The sequence below is a fragment of the Phaethon lepturus genome, unplaced genomic scaffold (assembly GCF_000687285.1).
Source record: "Phaethon lepturus isolate BGI_N335 unplaced genomic scaffold, ASM68728v1 scaffold3641, whole genome shotgun sequence".
NCBI lineage: Eukaryota > Metazoa > Chordata > Aves > Phaethontiformes > Phaethontidae > Phaethon > Phaethon lepturus.
Window position 1 is genome coordinate 10,199 of NW_010516790.1, and position 20,226 is coordinate 30,424.

Below are 20,226 nucleotides of genomic sequence, written 5' to 3' on the forward strand. Positions count from 1 at the left end.
GGGCTGGAGCTGAGACCCAAACTAGAAAAGTTCTCTGAGGCCACATCTGTTCTAGTAATCACACCCAGGGCCCTTTCTCTGGTGGTGAGGCCAACCGGCAGGGAAGAACTTGTGTCCATACCATTAAACTCAAAAGATGATGGCTGGTTCCACATGGACCCCCAGCAGCTCTCCCTGGCTTTTGCTAATTCCCAGACCATGCCCAGAAATCTTCTGGATGAGCGTTAAATTGCACAAGCCAGAAACCTGCCAGGGACAGCCCTGACAACTGTATTTCAGTGCCCAGGTCGAGTACTGGTCTGTGCTCGCACAGCCAGAGTCCTTACTTGGCCTTTGCTGTGGCTTCCCTTGCCTGGATCCGGTTAACTCCTTCCTGCTGGCGGAGCCGGCCGCCCCCCCCGAGCCGCAGGCGTGGGAAGAAGCACCACGGGCATGCCCGTCTCGAGGGAGGCACAGCTCGGGTGCACGTATAGACACAGCTGAGGGGGGTTTCCCTGTGCAGCTCTGCCATGGGAGGGCTTCTGGCATTGAGAAAGGGTGGACTTGGCCAGGCCGAGAATCGAGTAAAGGCTACGTGTTGCAGCAGGCTGATGGAGAGTGATCAGAAGAGCCCCGGAAGCTGCACTGGCTGGTGCTGGTGGTGTTGACGGCAAGGTAAAATAGCCCTTTGCTGCAGCAACAGTCGCTCCCCTCTGCCCATTTCACCAGCCAAAGCAGTAAGCCGAGCTTTCATGGGTTCTCCATCCCAGTCCCTCCTTCCACTCCTGGCCAGATCCCAAAGGGACCAACAGTCACTTCTGCCTCTGTGGCTGACAAGCCGTGAGCTGTGCCTGGTTATGCCACCGTCACATGTTCTCCAGGACAGAAATGCATGTGCTGGACACTTCTTCTGTTCCTGGTTTAAATGCACCTTTGAAAACTTGCTGTCTTAAGTAGGTTGAGTTGAAGTAGTCATTGACGTTTTTGGATGCTACATATATATACAGGCTTGTACATATATGTGTCTCCTATTCAAGATTCTCCAGTGTGACTTTATATTCATGGCTTTCAGCTCAGATGGCACTTAAAGATTCCCACGTGCTGTTTTTTTGCCTCAAGTGCTTTAAGAGACAAGTGGAGACTCTGGATCCTTGCTCTAGTGGTAGCCTGATCGGTCGCCCAGATACCTTTGTTGGAGGAGAAATCTCAAAATAGAGCAGCTTTAGGAGTCCAGAAAGGTGCTTATTTGTGAAAAACAGCCTGAAGACTGGAGGAAGGCAGCAGCTGTCATCTGAAGGTGCTGCAAGTGGAGATGCCACCACAGCCCCCCTGGACTCCCTCCCACTGTGCAGGTGCCAACAGCGGTAAGAAGAGCCCCGAGTGTAGCACCAGCTCCACCAGCATCGCCAAACCCAGAAGCTATTCTTGGACACCACCTACTGGCATTTTCCCTATTAACTATTCTCAAGACGAGCAGTTGTGCAGGGTGTCAGCCACATCCCAAGCCTGGAAGTGAGGAGACAAACTTGACCTTCCCAGACCTTTTCAGCGAATGTCCTGCTTGTTTTTCTGAGAGAGGGGAGATGCCCTGGGGGCCCTGTGAAAAACTCTGTTATGTAAGGGAGGGATTTTTACGTGGGACCAGGAAAGGGGATGTCGGTGCCAAAGAAGTGCCGTGAATGGAGGCGGGTGAAAGAAACAAGAAAAAAATAATTAAAAAAGGGAGAAAAAAATCTGCAGGCACTAGCAAGGAATAAACTAGAGGTCTTCCCTACCACAGCTCTGGGGGAGGAGGCATTTTATATCCATCAAGCACCAGTTTAGGTAGCCTTTCAAGACACAGAGCATTGAAGTCCATGATTTTTCTTTTTTCATCAAGGTTTATGTGGCACCGAGAAAAAAAAAAAAAATTCTTTTTGTTTTTTGGATGCAGCATTTTAAATCAGAAAGGAAGAGGAGGTACGGCTTCTGACCACTCTGCCTTTTGGCACCAATACCAAAATCTCTAGTGCTGATGCTTATAATTCCTGACAGTCGCGACAGACAGGCAAAAACAAGAACAAAGGACCATAGCAGTCAGTCACCCTCATTTGCACAGCAGGCAAGGGCCGTGCGTGACCTCTGCATGGTGTTGTTGCATGCAATGGGAAGGAGCCTCCCAGCCCCAATTGCTCCTCACGGAGGACTCAATCCTGCACTTCCTCCAGCTTCCCGCTGTGACCCGTGGCAGCTGTGGGGTTTCACCAAAAAAAAACCCCAACAAGCTCCCAGCACACCCATGGGTCCTAATTGCTCTGAGCAGCCTCAGATGGGACCTCCACCCACACCCTCTGCCCAGCATCTCTACTTAAGCTCAGCCTTGAGCTACCTTGTGGGTGGGTTGGTTTTTTGCTTGTGTTGTCTGGGTGGGCTCTTTGGGATGTGCTGTAGCCTGCCTCCAGTTCCCCTTCACTGACTGCAACCCCTGGGTGAACCCTGGGCTTGGGGCACTCCTTTACTGTGCCTGGAGCTGCTGATGGGCCCTGCTACCAGCACCTGGCTCTGCTCAGGTGCTGTGGCTCTGTGGGTTGAGGCACTGCTTGTGCTGGGGTCTCTGTGTCCCTCTTTGTGGGGCAGCGCTGCTCTGTGACCTAGGTAAGTGCTATTGCCACTCTTTCACTTCTTGTCCTTCAGGTAGCTAACTCCTCCAGGGTTTTTTGACAGGAGTTCCTGCTGTTACATATATATATGTATTTTTTTCCTGCTTATATTTTTCTCAGAAGCCACCTCATCTAATATTTTACTCTGGGGAACAGGTCTAGATTTCAGATTGTAAACCAACTTAACTTCTCAGAAGAAGAAGCCTCTCATGCCACCGTCTGCCCAAGGCCTGCTGAGTCTCCCTGTTGCCTGCCACAGGGTTCCTAAGTCTGTTCGTCTCCTTGCTGTCTGTTAGTTTTCAGCCCACAAGCTGGTTTTTGCTTTCAGTCAGGTGGGGACTCAAGCCCACTGATTTTTTACATTTGTACCCCTCTTCTGTTCTCAGCGATGGTCTCACAGGTTTTCTCCTTTTAAGCGCTGTGGGTGAGGCGGTTTCCCTGAAACATTTCTTTAAACAGTCTTGACCGATGATGGAATTGTGCTGCCTGCGACTGCCGTGAAAGAGTAGGTTTATGACAAGCTCTATCCTTATCCAAGGTACAAAGATCCCCCAGACAGTTCATCTGGGAGGCCTTAGCTTGGCACTCATCCTTCTTGCACGGCCTGAGCTCTTTCCCAAGCTTTTTCTCTCTTAAGAGACTGGTGACCTTTTGGGCATAAGTCTGACTCGCTGGTGGTTGGGAGGGCAGCAATGTAGCCGGGCTGTTCTCGGCCCTGTGCATCCAGGGGCCTGGATACCGCAGGATCTGAGCGAACCTTCGCTACTTGCCGAGCTCCTGCTGGCACCTATGGATAGCCTCCGGCTGACGGTCAGGAGGGCGTAGGCAGGAGAGTCTGCTGGGGCTTTGGTTTTAAATGCTGATTTTCTTTTCAGTTGGATCTAGAAGCTGATGTGTAAAAGATGCATCTGTCAGGCCGAGCAGCCTTTGGAAGCGGAGCTTCTTCAGTATGGCGCACGTAGGGCGCGAACCCATGGTGTAATGGCTTTTAATATTAAAGAGTTTTATGAAGTGATCATGATTAGAGGCCTCTTCCTCCAGCAAAACTGAAATTCTCTTCCTTCAAACACTTCCACTTTCTGTTGCATGCTATTGTAGAAGAAGGCTTTTATTGCCGTGCCATATCACCCAGGGCTCTCATTTATGAGGTATCCTGCCAAGTGAGATGTGTTCCTGGAAAACACTTGCATGTCTCTGGCTCAACAGCATTATCTGATGGGGCCCAGCACTCTCTTTATGGTGAGTAAAATCAGAGGAGATTTATAGCCTACACTGAGATAATGTGATCCAGCCATGATGGGTAGTCCTTTCATCATAATGAATGATGGATCTAGTTGTTGTTACTTAGCTTTATTACGGTAACAGGTAGTTTTGAACTGTGCTTGCTGCAAAGGACGAATGCAGTAGGCAGCAAGGAAAACACCAGCACTGTTGTGGTTCAAACCCACTTAAGAAGGAAAACTGTCTTGTGTGTCAGGTGTGGACTGTTTTTTGTCACAGGGGAAAAAAAACCCTTACTGCTGGGGTTTGCTCTTTTTAGAGTGCATTTCCTAATTTTAAAGGTGGAATTAATGTGCTTTTCTTACATTGTTGGTGAGGTCTCTGAGAAAGTATCTGTGCTCAGAGCAAGTCTTTTCATAATTAATACTAGCCCTGGTTCTCCTTGATTCCCAGTTGCTTACAGGTAGTTGTTCAAAGCTAGTCTTATATCTGATGACATTTATACATTAAAGATTTGCAGGGCTGTGGTAGACTGGCAGATTATGTAGCCTGTCAATAATCAGTTTTGCAGTAATAACCTTTCTGTGTCTGTAAAATAAAAATGTTTGAGAATGATGCTATGTAGATCTCTGGGACCTAACTCTGTCATTTCCACAGACTTGAAAACAAGTCATGATATGCCTAAACTTGTGACAGTTTGAGCTTCTAATGCAGATGAAAGGTGTGGGGATTGACCCTACAGCCAACTGCCTGTGTTATGTATGGCCCACATTACATGCCAGTAATATGCCTTAGCCAATGAGACTGCAAAAGCCCAGCACTGATGGCACTTTCAGACATCTAGAAGCCATAACAGAGAAGGATGTTGTCATATTTTCCAGAGAGCTGGCAGTTCAGCTAGCTCCCCAGGCACGAGAGCAAGCTTGTAGGATAGCACTAAGGCTTTGTGGATTTTGACTCTAGACAAGCCTCAACAGAATAATCAGGTCAAAACTGCTAACACCGTAAGTTTCACTAAAAATTAATTAGTAGGAAGGAAGAAAAGGAGGAAGGGCAGGCACTGCTTTGAAGATTGAGTTGCAAAAAGTAACACCATGATAATCCTGAAGGGTATTTGGACTAGGCACTCTCTACAACTACCTGAAAGGAGGTTGTAGTGAGGTGGGTGCTGGTCTTTTCTCCCAAGTAACTAGTGAATAGGACAAGAGGAAATGGCTTCAAGTTGTGCCAGGGGAGGTTTAGATTGGGTATTAGGAAAAATTTCTTTACTGAAAGAGTGGTCAGGCATTGGAACAGGCTGCCCAGGGAAGCTGTAGAGTCACCATCACTGGAGGCATTAAAAAAAAGTGTAGATGTGGTTTAGTGGGCATGGTGGTGTTGGGTTGATGTTTGGACTTGATGATCTTAGAGGTCCTTTCGGACCTTAATGATTCTAAGACCACAGAGATTTTTTGGCCTTCAGTGGAAAACATGGCAAGAGGCTGATCTTAGAGTTGATGATGCCTCCCCAAGGTGCACAGCACTGGGACCCTCATTGGCTTTTTCTGACATCCTGGGAGCTCAGTCCTCATCAGTTTGCTAGTGGTCTTCAGAAGGGGTGGCTGATCTTGCTGCTGACTTCTCTGGGTGCCTGTTCTTTAGACACTTTCTGATGCTACCTGAGGAAGGAACTCCTTTCCCTCCAAAGAGCAAGCCTTTTCTAAGGCATCCCAAGTCTAAAATGGAAGTTACATCAAATTACCAGGTGCACTGGTAGTAGGTCCTTATCTACACCTGCAGGAGTAGGCAGGCTTCAAGTGGGGTGTGGTGGGGGCCTGGGAACCCTTGTAGGCTGGAAAAAAGCTGCTGTGAGAAGCTATGTTTTACCTCCCTGAGATGTAAAGCCCCTGTTTTAGCTGACTTTCCACAGGCTTACTTGATCTCCAGCTTGAATGAGGAACAGCCTATTGCATGACCCTGGAAAAGCTGCAAAGTGCTCTGAGCATCTAGATATGTGGGTGTGCATTTGTGTCTTCAATAAATGCATTTACTGTAGGCAAAAATGACAACACTTGCAGTTACGGCTTCCTTATGATTCTTTCTAAAGTTCCTTTTCTTTACTTCTGACTTAACCAAAATTTCTTGTTTGGCTGCAGTTTTCTCTTGTTGCTGCTGTTTTCCATTGTTTCTTGCTTGCCTCAGGCTTAGCTTTTTCCTGAGAAGTTGTAGTACAAAAGGTCTCAATGTTTTTGAATAAGTTTGGGAGGAAACTGATGTTTTGTCTTAAATTTCTGACTGAAATAGCTGTTTGATTATTTCTAACTCTTCCATGTTCTGAAAGGCAGCCTGGGAATTTGGCTGGAAGATCAACCTGGAGCAAAGGGTGTACTTTTTTGCCACTGAAAAGTAGCCAAATAATTCTGAAGTTATAGGTCTGAAAATCCTTATTCACATCCGTGTTGTGGGAGAGAGGAGAGGCTGGCAGAAACAGCCTTTGGAAATTGTATTTTCCCTAAGAGGAAGGGATGGGGCAGTTGTGTGGAATGGGTACTGAGAAAGGTGAGCAGATGTACAAGCAAGGATACGGGATGTGGGGAAGAGGGTGAATGGATCTTGTGTGGTAACATGCACAAGAGAACCAGTTAGAGGGACTATGTCTAAAATTTGCCACAATATGCAGAAACTTTCAACCCCTGCATTTCTGTATGGCCAGCCAAAAGCTGTGTCACTTGTTGCCAAGGTTGTTCCCTGCCCTGAGCCACAGAAAGTTGTGGTTCAACTTGTATTAGCTGTGCCAGAATCTCATGTGGTTAAGATCTGCCTGATGTAGAGGTTTTTAACAGAAATACTAATAGTGGTGTGAATGGAAATGCATGGCAGAAGATGCCAGAAAAACAGCAGATGAAGAGTTAAAGGAGTGGCAGGTATGAATTGCTGCAGAGCCACCCCACATGTTTCATGTTGGATTAACTAGAGGACAAAGAACAAGCTGAAGCCTTAGATAAGATGACCAGATATTGACCCACAATACTGAAGCTGTGAAACACCCAGAGGAGGAGGACAAAAGGCTCAATTCTGCCTGAAACTCTTCAGGGCTGGCAGGACAGTGAAGCAGGTGGTAGTAGTATCCACTACTAAAGGGAATAAGAGAGACCCCTGAAAATTAAGGGAAGCCTGGGAGATGCAGTGAGGCTGTGATGGTGTTATCCCATGTGCTTCCAGCTGCACACAGGTGATCCTGGCCAGACCAATGCATACTGCTCTGTGCATGCCAGTATGTTGATGGGGGAGTGGGTAAAATCAACTTACTGGATTTTCCACAGTGATAGAACTAAATGTTCCAGTTCTGCTAATGATTCATGTAGGAGGTGATATCTAGCCATGTGATGGCATTTTATATATACTCCAGTTGCTTTAAAAAAAATACAGATAATTAGGTTGGAAAACTGCTATGTTAAAGGAGTATTCATGCTAAAGTCAGGCACTCAGCTGCTGAGAACTGAAGTGGTCTGCTTACGCTTCATGCTGCCTTCTTGTAGGAAAGCTTCTGCAATCAAAGCGTTTGCTGTGTTTCTCATTTTCTAAATGCTCAGCTCAAGATGCACGCTGCCCATTTGAGAGGTGTATTGAATGCTGTCAATTATAGGTGACACTACTGTGTTCAAACATATAAAGTGCCGCAAAAATGCTATAAAGAAAATCAGGCCACCCAAGTTACAAAGGCTTTCTGCGTGAGAAGTTCGTGCTGACCTGGATGCTGCAGCTATAAAACGAAGGCAGCTCTCTGCTCTCGACGAAGTCAGGGAAAGCTTGTGCTCTGAGTGAAACCCAGGTGCCTGTTCTCCCTTCCTGTCTGTCTCTGTTCCTGGCCATGCTGGGTGGCTGTGTGGGCTCTGCAAAACAGCTCTCCATACCCACTGAGAGCTTATAGACATCTGTTGTGCTACTGGCAGTGCAAGGGGCTTGTTTCCTGGGTGCCTGTCACTCTTTCTCAAGGAGTTGTGAGGAGGGGAAAAAAAAATGCTGGTGAAGCATTCAGGGGTAATAGTGGTAAGGGCAGAGAAAAGCTACCCCGTAGGCTAATATGCCTGTATCCTTAAAATGGGCAAGGGTACAGAAGTGATGCTGGCCAAAGGACTGAACGGATGCAGTTGGCTGTGCGTCGCTCCTTCAGTGGCAGGAGGACACGGGGGGTCCTGCGAGCAGCAGTAGTGCTGTGTGACTGAATAAAATAAAGCTTGCAAAAGGAAGATATCTGGCCATATAAATATGTCCTTGTTCATCCCTGTTTAACTCTGTTGTTTTTGTCATCTCTTCACAGTCATCCTGTTTGAAGGGGTGGGTTGTCCAGGCAAATTCCTGGCTTCTCGTACCTGCGCTCTGCCTGCCAGCTCCAGAAAGTGCTGCCTGCTGCTGTGCTTGCTGCCCACCGGACACTGCTGCAGACTCTTGGGCTGCCCTTGAAGTCAAACCTCCCAAGGCTTGACCAGTAAGTGAGAACATCTGGGGAAATATTTTCTGTTTGCCTCATGAAGTTTAGCTTAAAGACAGAAGTGCACTGTCTCTTCTCTCACAAGAGTGGGGTAGGGGTTAGTTTTGGGATACTGCAATGTTTCCAACAATGCCCTTAATGTAGAGTTCAAGGAAAAGGTTTGGTGGAGATCAGTCAATGAATTTTAGCGTGGCAGCTGCCTTAAAACCTGGTTGAAAATAAATGGGTAGTGGATTCCTATTACTATTCTTGCTCTTTCAAACCTACAGAGATTTCCCTGATGCCAAAGGGTGGATCTGTTCTGTTCTTTAACAATAAAAAGAAGATGATTTTCCTTCTTAAAATACCCAAAGGGGATTGCTAACATAGATCCTCCTCACTGTCTGCTCATACTGGTGTGCCCGGCCAAATCCCATCCCTTCTAGCAGCATGCAAAGGCTAATCCCTGGCACTGAAGGCACCCGGATTAACCCACTGCAGGATTAGGAAGTTTGAGCTGTTGTTAGAAGATTAGTATATTTGGTTTTTAACGTTTGCTGAACTTGGCCTGAAAATGATTTCCAACGAGGTCGCTGACTCTTGGGTGCTGGTTTACCTGGCACAGTAGGAAAGGCTGCAGTTGAAGCAAGTGTCTGTAAAGGTTAAATGGGAACGCTGAGAGCGCGGGATGACTTTTGGGCTTGAACCAGCCATTGCTGCTTATGGGGACAAAAGGCTTTGTTGGTCTGGTCCAGAGCTGCTGAGTTCCTGCTTCGCTGGGGAGGTGTTCGGGGTAGCTGTGACAGCTGTCCTGCAGTTCAGTGTGGGTCAGAGGAAAGAGTTTGACTTGACCCAGGGTTCCCTGCTGGTGGCTGCATCTGGGACAAGGAGTTGTAGCTCTCTTGCATCTCTGTTGGGGACTCACACGGAGCTGCTTTTCAGGTCAGCTCTTCCCCACCCGCATGCATCCTTTGGTGTTGAGAGCTTCTCCTTTTCATAGGCTATTTTATTTTGAGCTGCTTGGCTGGAAGCAAATATAACCGCTACCCTGGCTTTAGTTCAACTACTTAGTTTTGTTCAATTACCTGTGCTGGTAAGCACCTCTGTCCTAGATGACATTAGAGTCTTGGTGAGGAGAAGTGCCTGTTAAATGTTTTTTTTTTTTTCTGGTGCTTTGCTTTCTGGACCTTCCTGCTAACGAAAGTGTGTGCCATTAAAAGGGTGAACTGCCCACAGATGAACTTGTCTCAGATCCTGCACAGTGCAAAATGAGTTTATTTTGAGGGCAGGGCCTCCACAGTGATACCTTTAGGTGGAAAGCAATTGGCTTCCACTTTCTGTGCTGGGACTCGAACTGTCTGTGCTCATAGTGTCTGTCTTCAGCTACTAGCAGGAGGATTCATGTTTTTAAAAAGTTCCTCTTGTCAGCAGGGCATTAATTCCAGCACAAAGGCTGCTCATGCCAGCTCAGCACCTTGTAAATGCTTACACCGCTTTCTAGTGTGCAGGGAAGTGACAGCAGAGCTGTGATCCCATTGCAACCAGTCACGCTATTGCCTGTGAACTGGTGTCTGAGGTGCACTGATGCTGGCGGAACACACCATGGTGCTGCAGGCAGCATGCATGGGGAAGGATTAGCATGGTAGATCTCTTCTTAAAAAGCAACTTCTTTCCTTTTTTTCCCCTCTGGGAAATTACAAATGAGGGTTCTAAAGATAGCTCCTTCTTCAGAGATTTTTTTTTGTAATACAGGAAGAATATGTATATTCCTCTCTGCTTTTCAGTGGAAAACTGCTGTGACGGTAAAATAACTGCTAGCTGTGAACTGTTTTCCTTTATCATGACCCAGGTGAATACAAACATACATTTTTTGACAAAGCAGCTTGTCTTGAAAAGTACTGAACACTGGCTGTGTCATGGAATTGGTTCTGGTGAACTCAGCGGCAATGCTGAATGAGAAGCTTGATTTCCAGATACATCCTTTTGTGAATGTGGAGCATATCACGCTTCCCTTTGTGCATACAAATATTAACAGCCATTCTTGGCTGGAATGTATATAATTGCATTTGTCACTCATCTGAAAATACAAGTTTTCTTCCTTGACAGGCCAGCAAGGATATTCAACTGAAGCCCGCGTGGAAGACATAAGTCTGCAAGTTCTTTCAGTGAAGGTACATTAGAAAGGTAGGGCCTTTCCATAAATGCTTACTTTGAGTTTGGCACTGGTATCTTAGAGTTGTAGCTGTACTGAACATTCCCACTTCTGGCAATGCTGTGCAGCCTAGTGCAGTAAGAGCCATTCAGTTTTAACACATTTGTAAGTACTAAGTACATTCCTCTGTACTTTACAAACATACTTTGGAGGATTTCCATAAAGCTGCATGATAAAATAATCTTGACTATTTTATGCAAGGCCTGTGTTGCAACCTATTCTGAAAAAAATAACTTTTGACACCCAGAATGTGGGCCTAAATCTTCTGCCTGGCTTACTGCAGCAAGAGGGCAAGGCCATTGCTATGGTGGCACTGCTTCCAGTTGTCTTGCTGAAACAAGACAGATGCATTACAGAATACCCAGCAAGTACATGGGACAGAAGTTCTTGTCCCATGGTGGTTCTCCCACTTGGACAATGTTTCTTGCATGTGGAACTTGCCCTTGGTTTAGATTAGCATGGACCTAGCTGATCAGCTGTGCAGAACGGGTGTGTGTCAGAAAGCTCTCTGTATTAAGTAAAGAATTTCAGAACATTGGGTGGTCATCAGTTGGTTGGATGAAAATGTAACATCTGACATCGTGCTGAGGTCGTTTGGACTATTGGAGTAAAAACATATATGCATATATACACTATGCATGTAAATGGGCCATAAATAAGACCTTGTCCCGTGTGGGGGAAAAGTGCATTGTAGACTTCAGTATGCCAGGAAGAGTGCTGTATGTAAGTAATGGTTCTGCTTGTATTTCAGCCCATACTTGCTGTAACAGCGGTTACAAACTTGTAACCTGGCTGAAGGCAGTTTCTAGGATATGGGGAGGGTCACTGGATACGTGTCTGGGGGATTCACAAAGTGCAAAAAGAGGGAGAGAAAGATGCTAATGCCGCCACACCGAGCTCAGGCCTTTGTTTTCTCCAAGGAACAGGTTATGTATGAGCAGTTCTTGTTTGTGATCGGTGTGTAAGAGCATAATGTATTGTCTGGATGATATGACATAATCATACTTAAGCCACTGGCTTTCTCATCAGAATACCTTCAAAGGGTGGACCTCCAACCCACATTGATAAAGTTGGGAACAGCAGCGCTGGCTGGATGCCCTGCCCTTCCCCATAGCTGACAAATCCATGCTCATGCAGGCTTTGTACCTGCAAAGGTCAAGGAAGCCCCAGCAGGGTTCGCTCCTAGCCCCATGATGCTGCTTCTGGTGGGTGAGGATCGGTGTTAGTTTATTCACTGCCTGTTTGATACAGGGGAGTCCCCAGCAAGATTGCCTGCTTGGTAGGCGCTGTAGTTGCACAAGATAAATAACATTTCGATGCTGAAGCATGTTTTTAATTGCTTATAATAGTTCAAATCTCAGGGGGAAACAAGCAGAAATATAAAATGAAAAGGGTGGATGTGGTGAGACTGCGGTCCTATAGCAGGCAGAGATGCAGGTGGAGACCTGATCAGCTAGTGTGGCTTGCTCTGTTTCTGTGGAACTGGCTTGCAGTGGGAGCAGGAGCCTCTTCTGAACAAAAAGTTACCTGTGGAATATGCTTGAAACCAATCTCTAAAAAACAAAAATCTTGGAAAAGTCCATTTAGCACTTCAGGTTTGGAGTTATCTTTTTATCTTTCCTTCCTTTCTGGTTTTGACATCAGGAAGGTTCTCCCTGGGTTTTCTGGAGTCCTTCAGATCTAGGAATTACTTTAAAAAGCCCTTTCAAAATTACTTTTGAGGCCAGGTTTGGGGATTTGCAACAGAGTATGCATTGCACTGCAAGGAATAGATGTGAAGTATAGTAATCCTGTATTTTTATACATGTGCTTTCTGTCCAAGGAGTTACTCATACCTATACAAATGTTAACACTATAAAATGCTCCCTGAATGCCACATCCTGAGAGGAGCTCAGCTTTCGGCTCCCTCTAGGGCTGTAGGAAGACCTGTAGCTCCTCACAGGCTCCACAACCTTATGTGTTACATCTCCAGCTTCCCCAAATCCAAGCTGCTTCTGCCGCTACCCCCGCAAGCGTCCCCTCTCCCGCACAGGAGCGCTGCCCTTGCTCCGACTGTTGCGATGCCGTGTTTTGTGTTGGCTCGGTTTTGGTTTTTCGTGGCAGAAGGACGAAGTGGGCGGGAGCGTGCCCGAGAGCCTGGGAGCGCGCCCGGGAGCGCGGGTGAGAGCCCGGGAGCGCGTGCTCGTTGGCGGCTTGTGTGCCCGCAGGCTGGGAGCGCGCGTTGCTTTGGCTGTTACAAAAAAGCCCTTGTTAAGTAATCACGCTTCTCTTGCGTAAGTGCTTGTTTTTGGGAGGCTCCAGCCAATCAGAGGCTGCAGCTTACAGGCAGAGAGCATGTCTAACTACCGTGATTTTTTTTTTAAATAATGCATGATTATTAATCTGCTGAAAGTTGTATAAAATCTCTTTAGATAAGGTTGAGCAGCAGAGACTCCCCAGCGCTGGTGGTAGCTGAGCTATAGCTGTAAGACGCTGCCAAAAAGCCTGTGCGGATCCTTGTGAGTAATATTTCTTATTCTTTTAAAGGATGTTTGTGGCTGATAACTGCTGGCAGGGAAATATTGCAGATATGTATTGCCAGCAATAAATTAGGGGGAGGCAGAAGGTGAGGGACAGCAGTGAAACTATTGACCGGTTTTATAATAAGGCTTTCTTCCTAGACTTCCATAAGCAAGCAGGTTTCTCTGAAGCTGTGTCATCAAGTCTCTTCCAAATATGCTAATAAAAAAGTAATGTGGTGCTGAATTAAATTACAGGACTGTCAGGAGAACATAGATTTGGCCTGACAGTGAGATCAAAGGACGATCTGGTTCCATGCACTGATTTGGAGTGGCCAAAAGTCAACGTCCAAGGAAAATGTATAAGAATAGGAGAAGTATACAGCGATACTTCCTCTCTTACCTCTTCCTGGCTTTCAGAAATCTGTGGATCAGTTATTTTCTGAGTCAGAAAATATATCTTTAATAGTACAAGTGGATTTTTTTTTCAGAATTTGCTAGTTCAGTGTATCTGTTGAAGACAATACATTGTTTTGGGATTTGATGTCTTGAGTTAAATGAGTTCTTCCACACAGGACTTTCATTTTTTTAAAAAAGGGTGCAGCTTTCAGTTTAGATAGAACTGAAAAGGGAAAAGCTTGTATGGATTTACAGAAAACATAATTTCCCCTCCCACTTCCTTGTAGTGTATCTGGATGCAGCTCAGTCCCATGAACAAAGCCTGGAAGTATAAAACCACCCACTGAAGTGGGAACTGGAATGTATTAGTTTAACATTGAGCAGCTTGGAACAACTCAGTTGTTATTCCTGCCAACCCTGGAAGGAACTGAGGTTGTATAGAGAAGGCAGCTCAAGTGCTGAGCTGTGAGGGGAAATAAAGCTGTTGCCTACAGTGTAAGAGTAAGCATACATGCATCCACAGGTGGTACAAAAGTTTTCCTTGATAGAAAAATGCTAGACTAATGGAGATTGCTTGGGAAGACTCAAGTGACTACTTACAAACCTTGAAACACAAAGTAGCATGTAAATCTTAGTCTATAGAGTTCTTGAGACCTGCTAAGGCATTTAAACCTTATTTGCAGCCAGTAGATGAGGAGGTAATACCACCATGAAAAGAAGTTATTATTTTGTAGGTGTTGCAGGATTAGAGAGGTACATGTGAAAAGCTATATTGAACTAAAAGGCACTTGGCTGCAAAGCCAGATTTTAATGTTCATATTTCCTCCCTACAAAGGGCAAAATTATAGGCCTGTTTTCTTCTGTATAAATGCAATAGTGATGTAAGATAAGCTGCAATCCTTCTTTTACACTTGCTTACTAATTATTTAGATCTGAAAACTTTTGCAACATATCCACAGGCAAAATTGAGTTGTGTCTCTTGCACTGTGCCAGCAAGGGATGGGTGGTGGCAGAGCAGGCTGCTTGCCGGGCACTCCATGTCTTCCCATTTCAGTTCCATAACCTAGAGAGGCCTCTTTGCTTCAGGGCTGTCCAGAAGTCAGGAAGCCTTCCCAGGTGTTTGTAGTGTTTGCTCTCCATCTGAAACTTGTACAGGGGTCTTTAGCCTTTACGATGCCAGGGGCTGGCAAAGGGAGGTGTAACAGCCCATCTTGGACATCATGAGACAGGCTTTTTCCCCAGAACATCAGATTACTTCATGGATCTAGAGAGTTTACAGTCTTAAACCCATGAGAGACTATTAAAGATGCTACTACTAGAAATCCTTGAGCTGCTGGAGGAGTATTCTGCGGAAGTATCTGTTGCTTGTTCTGTTTTTTGGGGCTACTCTCTGGGCTGCTGACATTGACTGCGATCAAGAGGATGTTGGTTCAAAGAAAGATGCTCTTAGCCCATGCAAGTCCTCTTGTTTGTAGTGTCTTCAAAAGAACTAAAAAAAAAAAAATCAGCAAGCTGGGGAATTTACAATGTTATTTTTAAAATGGTCTCTGGGACATGGAACAAAGCATACATTAGGATAGCCAAACAATATTTCTAATTTGTTGTAGGGTAAAATGGACACTATATACAAGCTGAAGATTTTTGTGATGTTTCTGTCTCTGGCTGCCTTCATGGTCATGGTGATACTGAATGCTGGAAATGCCACTGGGATATTCAAAGGTAATGCAGGCAAACTGTCTTTTGTTCAGAATTGGATTTCATGCATTATATCATTTAATGCTATAAGGTGCCTTAGACAGGATAGATCTTTTTGTTGCCTCATTGCTTCTCCAAATACACTTTGATATGTGAAAGATGGAAGTAGCTGGTACATCCTCCAGCCAGGTGCCTGAACTCTACCCAGTCCCTTGAAATCCAAATAAACGGTCTTGTCCTTGGTGAACCTGGATCTAGCTGTGGGTGAGTCTTTGCACGCACAGCCCTTGTATCCCTGATGGAAGCTGTTCAGGCTGCCGCTGTGGGTTTATAAAGGCAGTGGCGCTTGGTTGGAGCACTACCCAGCTGAACCTGTCAGAAATGGACATTGTGCTTCTCTGGCGTTCACATGTAACTGGCTTTTCCGGCTCTGTACAAGAGGGAAGGTGCTCAGGGTTCCCCATAGGGACAGTGATCCCATAATGGGTGTCTAAAGGCAAGCCAACTGCAGCACGTGGCTTGTGTTCTCCAAAGGAATCATCTCACCTCCCTCAGATCCACCAAGGCGTGGACTAAGCCTGGAGGAAGATTACAGGGTGAGGGAAATCAGGTTTTTTATGTCCTTAGTATGTAGTAACACTTGCCTGCAATAACATTCACCACTGCAGGTCTGTTCAGGACAACCCCTGGAAACATCTCGGCGAAGTACAACACTGACTTCACACCAGCTGGCTGGACTTTCCTCATCTGGAATGTCATCTATGCCTGGCAGCTTGCCTGGCTTCTCTATGCCTTGTCAGGGATCTGTCGAAGGTATTTTCCCTGCTTGTGGTATAAATGAGGGACAGCGGCTCTTCCCTTCTGTAGCTCAGTCTTACCTCTTTTTCTGGGGTTTCTAGTCAGAGTAAGCCCACTGCCATTCCTCTTGACATGCCGAAGCTCTGCTGCTGGAGCATCCCTTGGATTCAGCATCCAAACCTAGGAAGCAGTTTGGAGGCATATATGAACTGCTCTAATGTGTGGACAGGTTACAAAGCACGTAAACTGATTCATGTGATCTGACAGTTACCCAGTAGCTGCACTTACCCACTGCTAGATGCTGAGAATCCATGGGGAGTGAAATTAATGAATTATGGAGCTAAAGCTTTGAGTTTACTTGCTGTTAAAGATCAGAGAATGGGCATTGGGAAGTCTCTTGGCTTGTTGAACTGGACTTGAAGCTTTTCCTGGGGATCAAGAACTGCCTCATGCAGTACAATGCAATATCTGTAATAGTCTGTGGTGTCTTCTGTGGGACAGACTTATACGGCAGCCCTTGTGTCAAGGGCGACCATGGACTGCTTGGTTGGAGTCTTATGTGTCTGCTGTTTTCACATGACTTGTAAGAAGTTCATTTTATACTGGCCAACACAGAAGGTTGAGGGAAGAATGAAGTATACATGTATGAGCACATACACACAAAACATATATACACTGACACTATGATCCCCTAAGCCTTTTCCTGGGAACTGGGCTAAAATCCCATGACCATGCCATTGCTACTACCACCAGTGGTACAAGCTTTGCAGCGTCTGTGGAGCAGTCCTTAGTATCCGCTGAATCTGTTGCAGTGCAGAGACCAGAAGGAAGTTCTATTCTGACAGGGAAAGTCACAGAGACTGTATCTTGTGTTAGAGGAGGATGCAGAGCAGAAATAATCTGATTTAAACCAAAATGTTTAACTTGGCATAGAGTCCTTGTTAGTATGAAGAAAATGAGGCCAGGAAAGTTTAGTTGGTTAATGCAGGCATTGTTTTCCTTTCTCCATACCTGTTTTTTTCCTGTCAGGAATGAACTTGGATGTGTCTACATAAAGCCAGACTTGCTGCCAATACCTTTTTATGTGGTGTGGATTTTGAATAATGGCCTCAATGTTGGCTGGCTGTTTCTGTGGGACCGAGAGTAAGTTGCCTTTTGCTACAAATGCTTTCTAAGCCTTCTGTTGGGACTTCCCAGTACTTCATTTTCCACTTTTCCGTGTGTGTGAGTGCTTAATCACACTGGTAAAACTATGGCAGACCTTGGCAAAAGGTAGCCTTCATGAAAGTTTGGGGTTATGATGTTTTCATCTTGCCCATGAGGTGGGTTGGTTATTGAAGTCCAAGATCTCCTCAAAGGTGCTGTTCTGCTTTTTCTTCCACAGGTAAGACAAGAGCTATGCCATCATAAATACAGTTAAGCTCCTTGCCTTGGATTGTTTTCATAATTATGGTCACACAAAGGGCTTAGAATAGCACTGCTGTCAAGAGGTGAAGAAATCTGTTGCAGTCAGGGAAATAACTTTGTGGTTAAGAGTAAAACAGCAGTATGTTAAAATGAGGGCTACGTGTAGTGATTACCTCTATTACAGGCTGATTAACTTAGAGTCATTAAAGGCCAGATACTAAAGCTATGAATTAAGGCATTGTGACACCACTGAAGAAATGTGTTGTACATTGTGTGTGTGTGCGTGTATGTTTTCTTTGTCCTAGATACCTCCTCCCAGCCCTGGTGTTCCTGGCAGCCCTCACGCTTACTACATGTGCCTCCCTCTTCATTTCACACCGAGCGTTGAGCATCCATTCCTCGTGGCTTGTGAAGGGTCACAAAGTTGATCTCTGGCTCATCCGCATCCTAGTAGGTGGAATTTAGGAAGCTGTGCTGTTGGTAAATGCTAAAAAAAACCCTAAAAAACACTTTGTGCTGAAGGTATCAGGAATGAAAGATTCAATGACAGGAGATGGGTAAGGGAAGATCTCTGCCCTGACTTTAACTTGTGCCTGCTGCAGGTACACAGAGGCTTAATTGCACCTCAGTGTCCTATCAGACATCATGGGAATGATTCGGAGCAAGGAAAGTGTCCCTGTACATGGCAGGGGGGTTGAAACTAGGTGATTCTTAAGGTCCTTTCCATCCCAAACCATTCTATCATATACCTCATATTCTCCAGCTACTACAAAATGAAGTTTTCAGTTATGTATTAAAACTTTATCCCAGACTTGTTTGGGGTGGGGAGAAGAATATTCTTGCAGAGGGAGAAGCCATTGCTAAGGGTGGCTTCTGATGCTGTAGCTGATGGTGATGTCCCTGGTATCTGACTACAAAAAATATCTATTTCTTATATGGGGAAGTGTACACTGCTCAAGGTTTCAAATGCAGCTGCCTTTGACTTGTGCCAAATTCTGGAAGAAAATTACTCTTCTGCTGTCTCTGAGAAGATCAATGTGTGTTTGGTGAATGGCACAGAGAAAATAAGATAAACATACTCATATTCCATCACTCCTTGATTCCCTCCTTGTGCCTCAGTCCAAGCCCAAACCTGCTACCCCCAAGCCCTTCCTCCCTATCCAAGACACCTCACACTGCTGTTCCTCCCATGGCTGCTCTGTGTGCTTTAATCACCTTCGATTCCTCTGCTTGATGTTGGTGTTTCTCAGCGAGAAAATGGGTCAGCTGAAAAAGCACATCAAAGGGGCTAGGAGGGTCTCCAGTGGAGGGGGGGGGGTCTGCTTAGGAAACTTCCTACTGACTGCTAGAAATGTTTCTAAATCACTTGGCACAAACTGGGAGTGGGCTCTGTTCTTTACACGCTTCTATTTCAGTTCCTGAGACACCAGTAGAACGCAGGGAACTGAGAGTAGCTGGACTCTCCATCCTCACTCAGGAATGACTGCAGCCCTTGATATTGCCTGCTGCAGGCTCCATGTAGCAAAGGTGTTTGCTGGGCGGTGGTTGAGATTCACAAAATTGGCGTTTCTGCCAGCCACAGCAGCCTGCAACAGTTGGGCTGGGCAGCCAGGCAGACTGTCTGCTTTGAGGTGCAGGTGGGAAGCCCCCACTGGGGTTACAGGGCTCCGTACAGGGAATTCCACAACTGCCACTGGGGTGGATCTCTGGGGTACTTTGGGGACTCCAAGGCTTCAACTCTCCTCCATGATGAGGGACTTCCCCTGCGGCTAGGTCTGGAAGGCTGGCTTGACTGCCCCAGGACCTATGGGTCACAAGACAAAGGGGAATTACTGTTTTTATCACTGCTTGTTGTCTTGCTGTGCTATGTGACAGGTCCAGAATGGGCTGGCACTCTATGCAACATGGACCACCATTGCCACTCTGCTGAACTTTGCTGTTGCGTTGATCTACAAGTGGAATGTGTCCAATGAGACAGCAACGACTGCTTGTCTAAGCATCCTTGCTCTTGATCTAGTAATATGGTAAGCAACCTCATGGGTTCCCACCAAGCCTGAAAAACCCCTTCCACCTCTCGCAAATGGGTTGGGCCATCTGTCCAAATTCATGCATAGTCTGTCCCTGTACCAACAGCGAGTACAAAGACCTCTGTTATTATTCATGGCAGGTGAACCGCGAGCCTGGGCAGAGTTTTTTCTTCCCTGACCCTTAGCAATGCCAATAAGCACATGCTGTGGCCTGGGAACAGGTTGCTGTAACTTGCATGAGCCCAACCTGCCCTAGGTTTGCAGGTGAGGACCTGATATGGAAAGCATATGAAACATAGTTTTATTTTTTTCCTAAGCTTACCTTAGATAACTTTTTATTAACTTTCTGAATTTCAGTAAATTGACAGTCTTAGACTTTGGTCCAAACTGACCTGCAAAAAAATCATTCTTTGTCCAATGCCTTTCTTAAACTTTCTATGGAAAAAAAGGATGTACAGAGAAAATGCTTACTTTGGTCACTCTGTTTCTTCACAGGTTTTATCTAGAAAACTTCTTTCTTGACAAGTATGTCCGCTATAACCTTACAATCTACCCAGTGGTCATAATAGCTCTGACTGGCAGTGCATGCAAGAACTTCTCGTTTTCATTCACAACAACAAATGACACTTTTATAGGTGAATCTTTTGGACTGTTTCCAACTCTTAAAAAAAGAAGGCCGGTAAATGCTTCCACATCTTTTCTGTGTATTAAGGGGTGGAAAGACAGACTTATCTCTTGAAAAAAAAAAAAATATTATTTATAAAAAGCAGAAGTAGGGATTTATTTATATTCATTTTGCAAAGTAAAGAGTAGAGCAGAAATCATTGCCCATGAGCCTTGGAGCTGGATTCAAACCTTCCGTGGTGTCAGATTCACTTCCCAGTGCAGTATGTTTTCCCTA

General features: G+C 45.6%; 1 protein-coding gene across 1 annotated transcript; it reads left to right on the plus strand.

Moving 5' to 3' along the window:
- Positions 1–15,011: 15,011 nt before the first annotated feature.
- LOC104627792 lies at positions 15,012–19,960 on the plus strand (the record flags this gene model as incomplete). Its single annotated transcript, XM_010296167.1, has 6 exons — positions 15,012–15,117; positions 15,762–15,906; positions 16,921–17,034; positions 17,604–17,748; positions 19,174–19,322; positions 19,821–19,960. Coding segments are annotated over exons 1-6 (799 nt in total), but the record flags the coding sequence as incomplete, so codon positions are not given.
- Between the last annotated feature and the right edge of the window lie 266 nt (positions 19,961–20,226).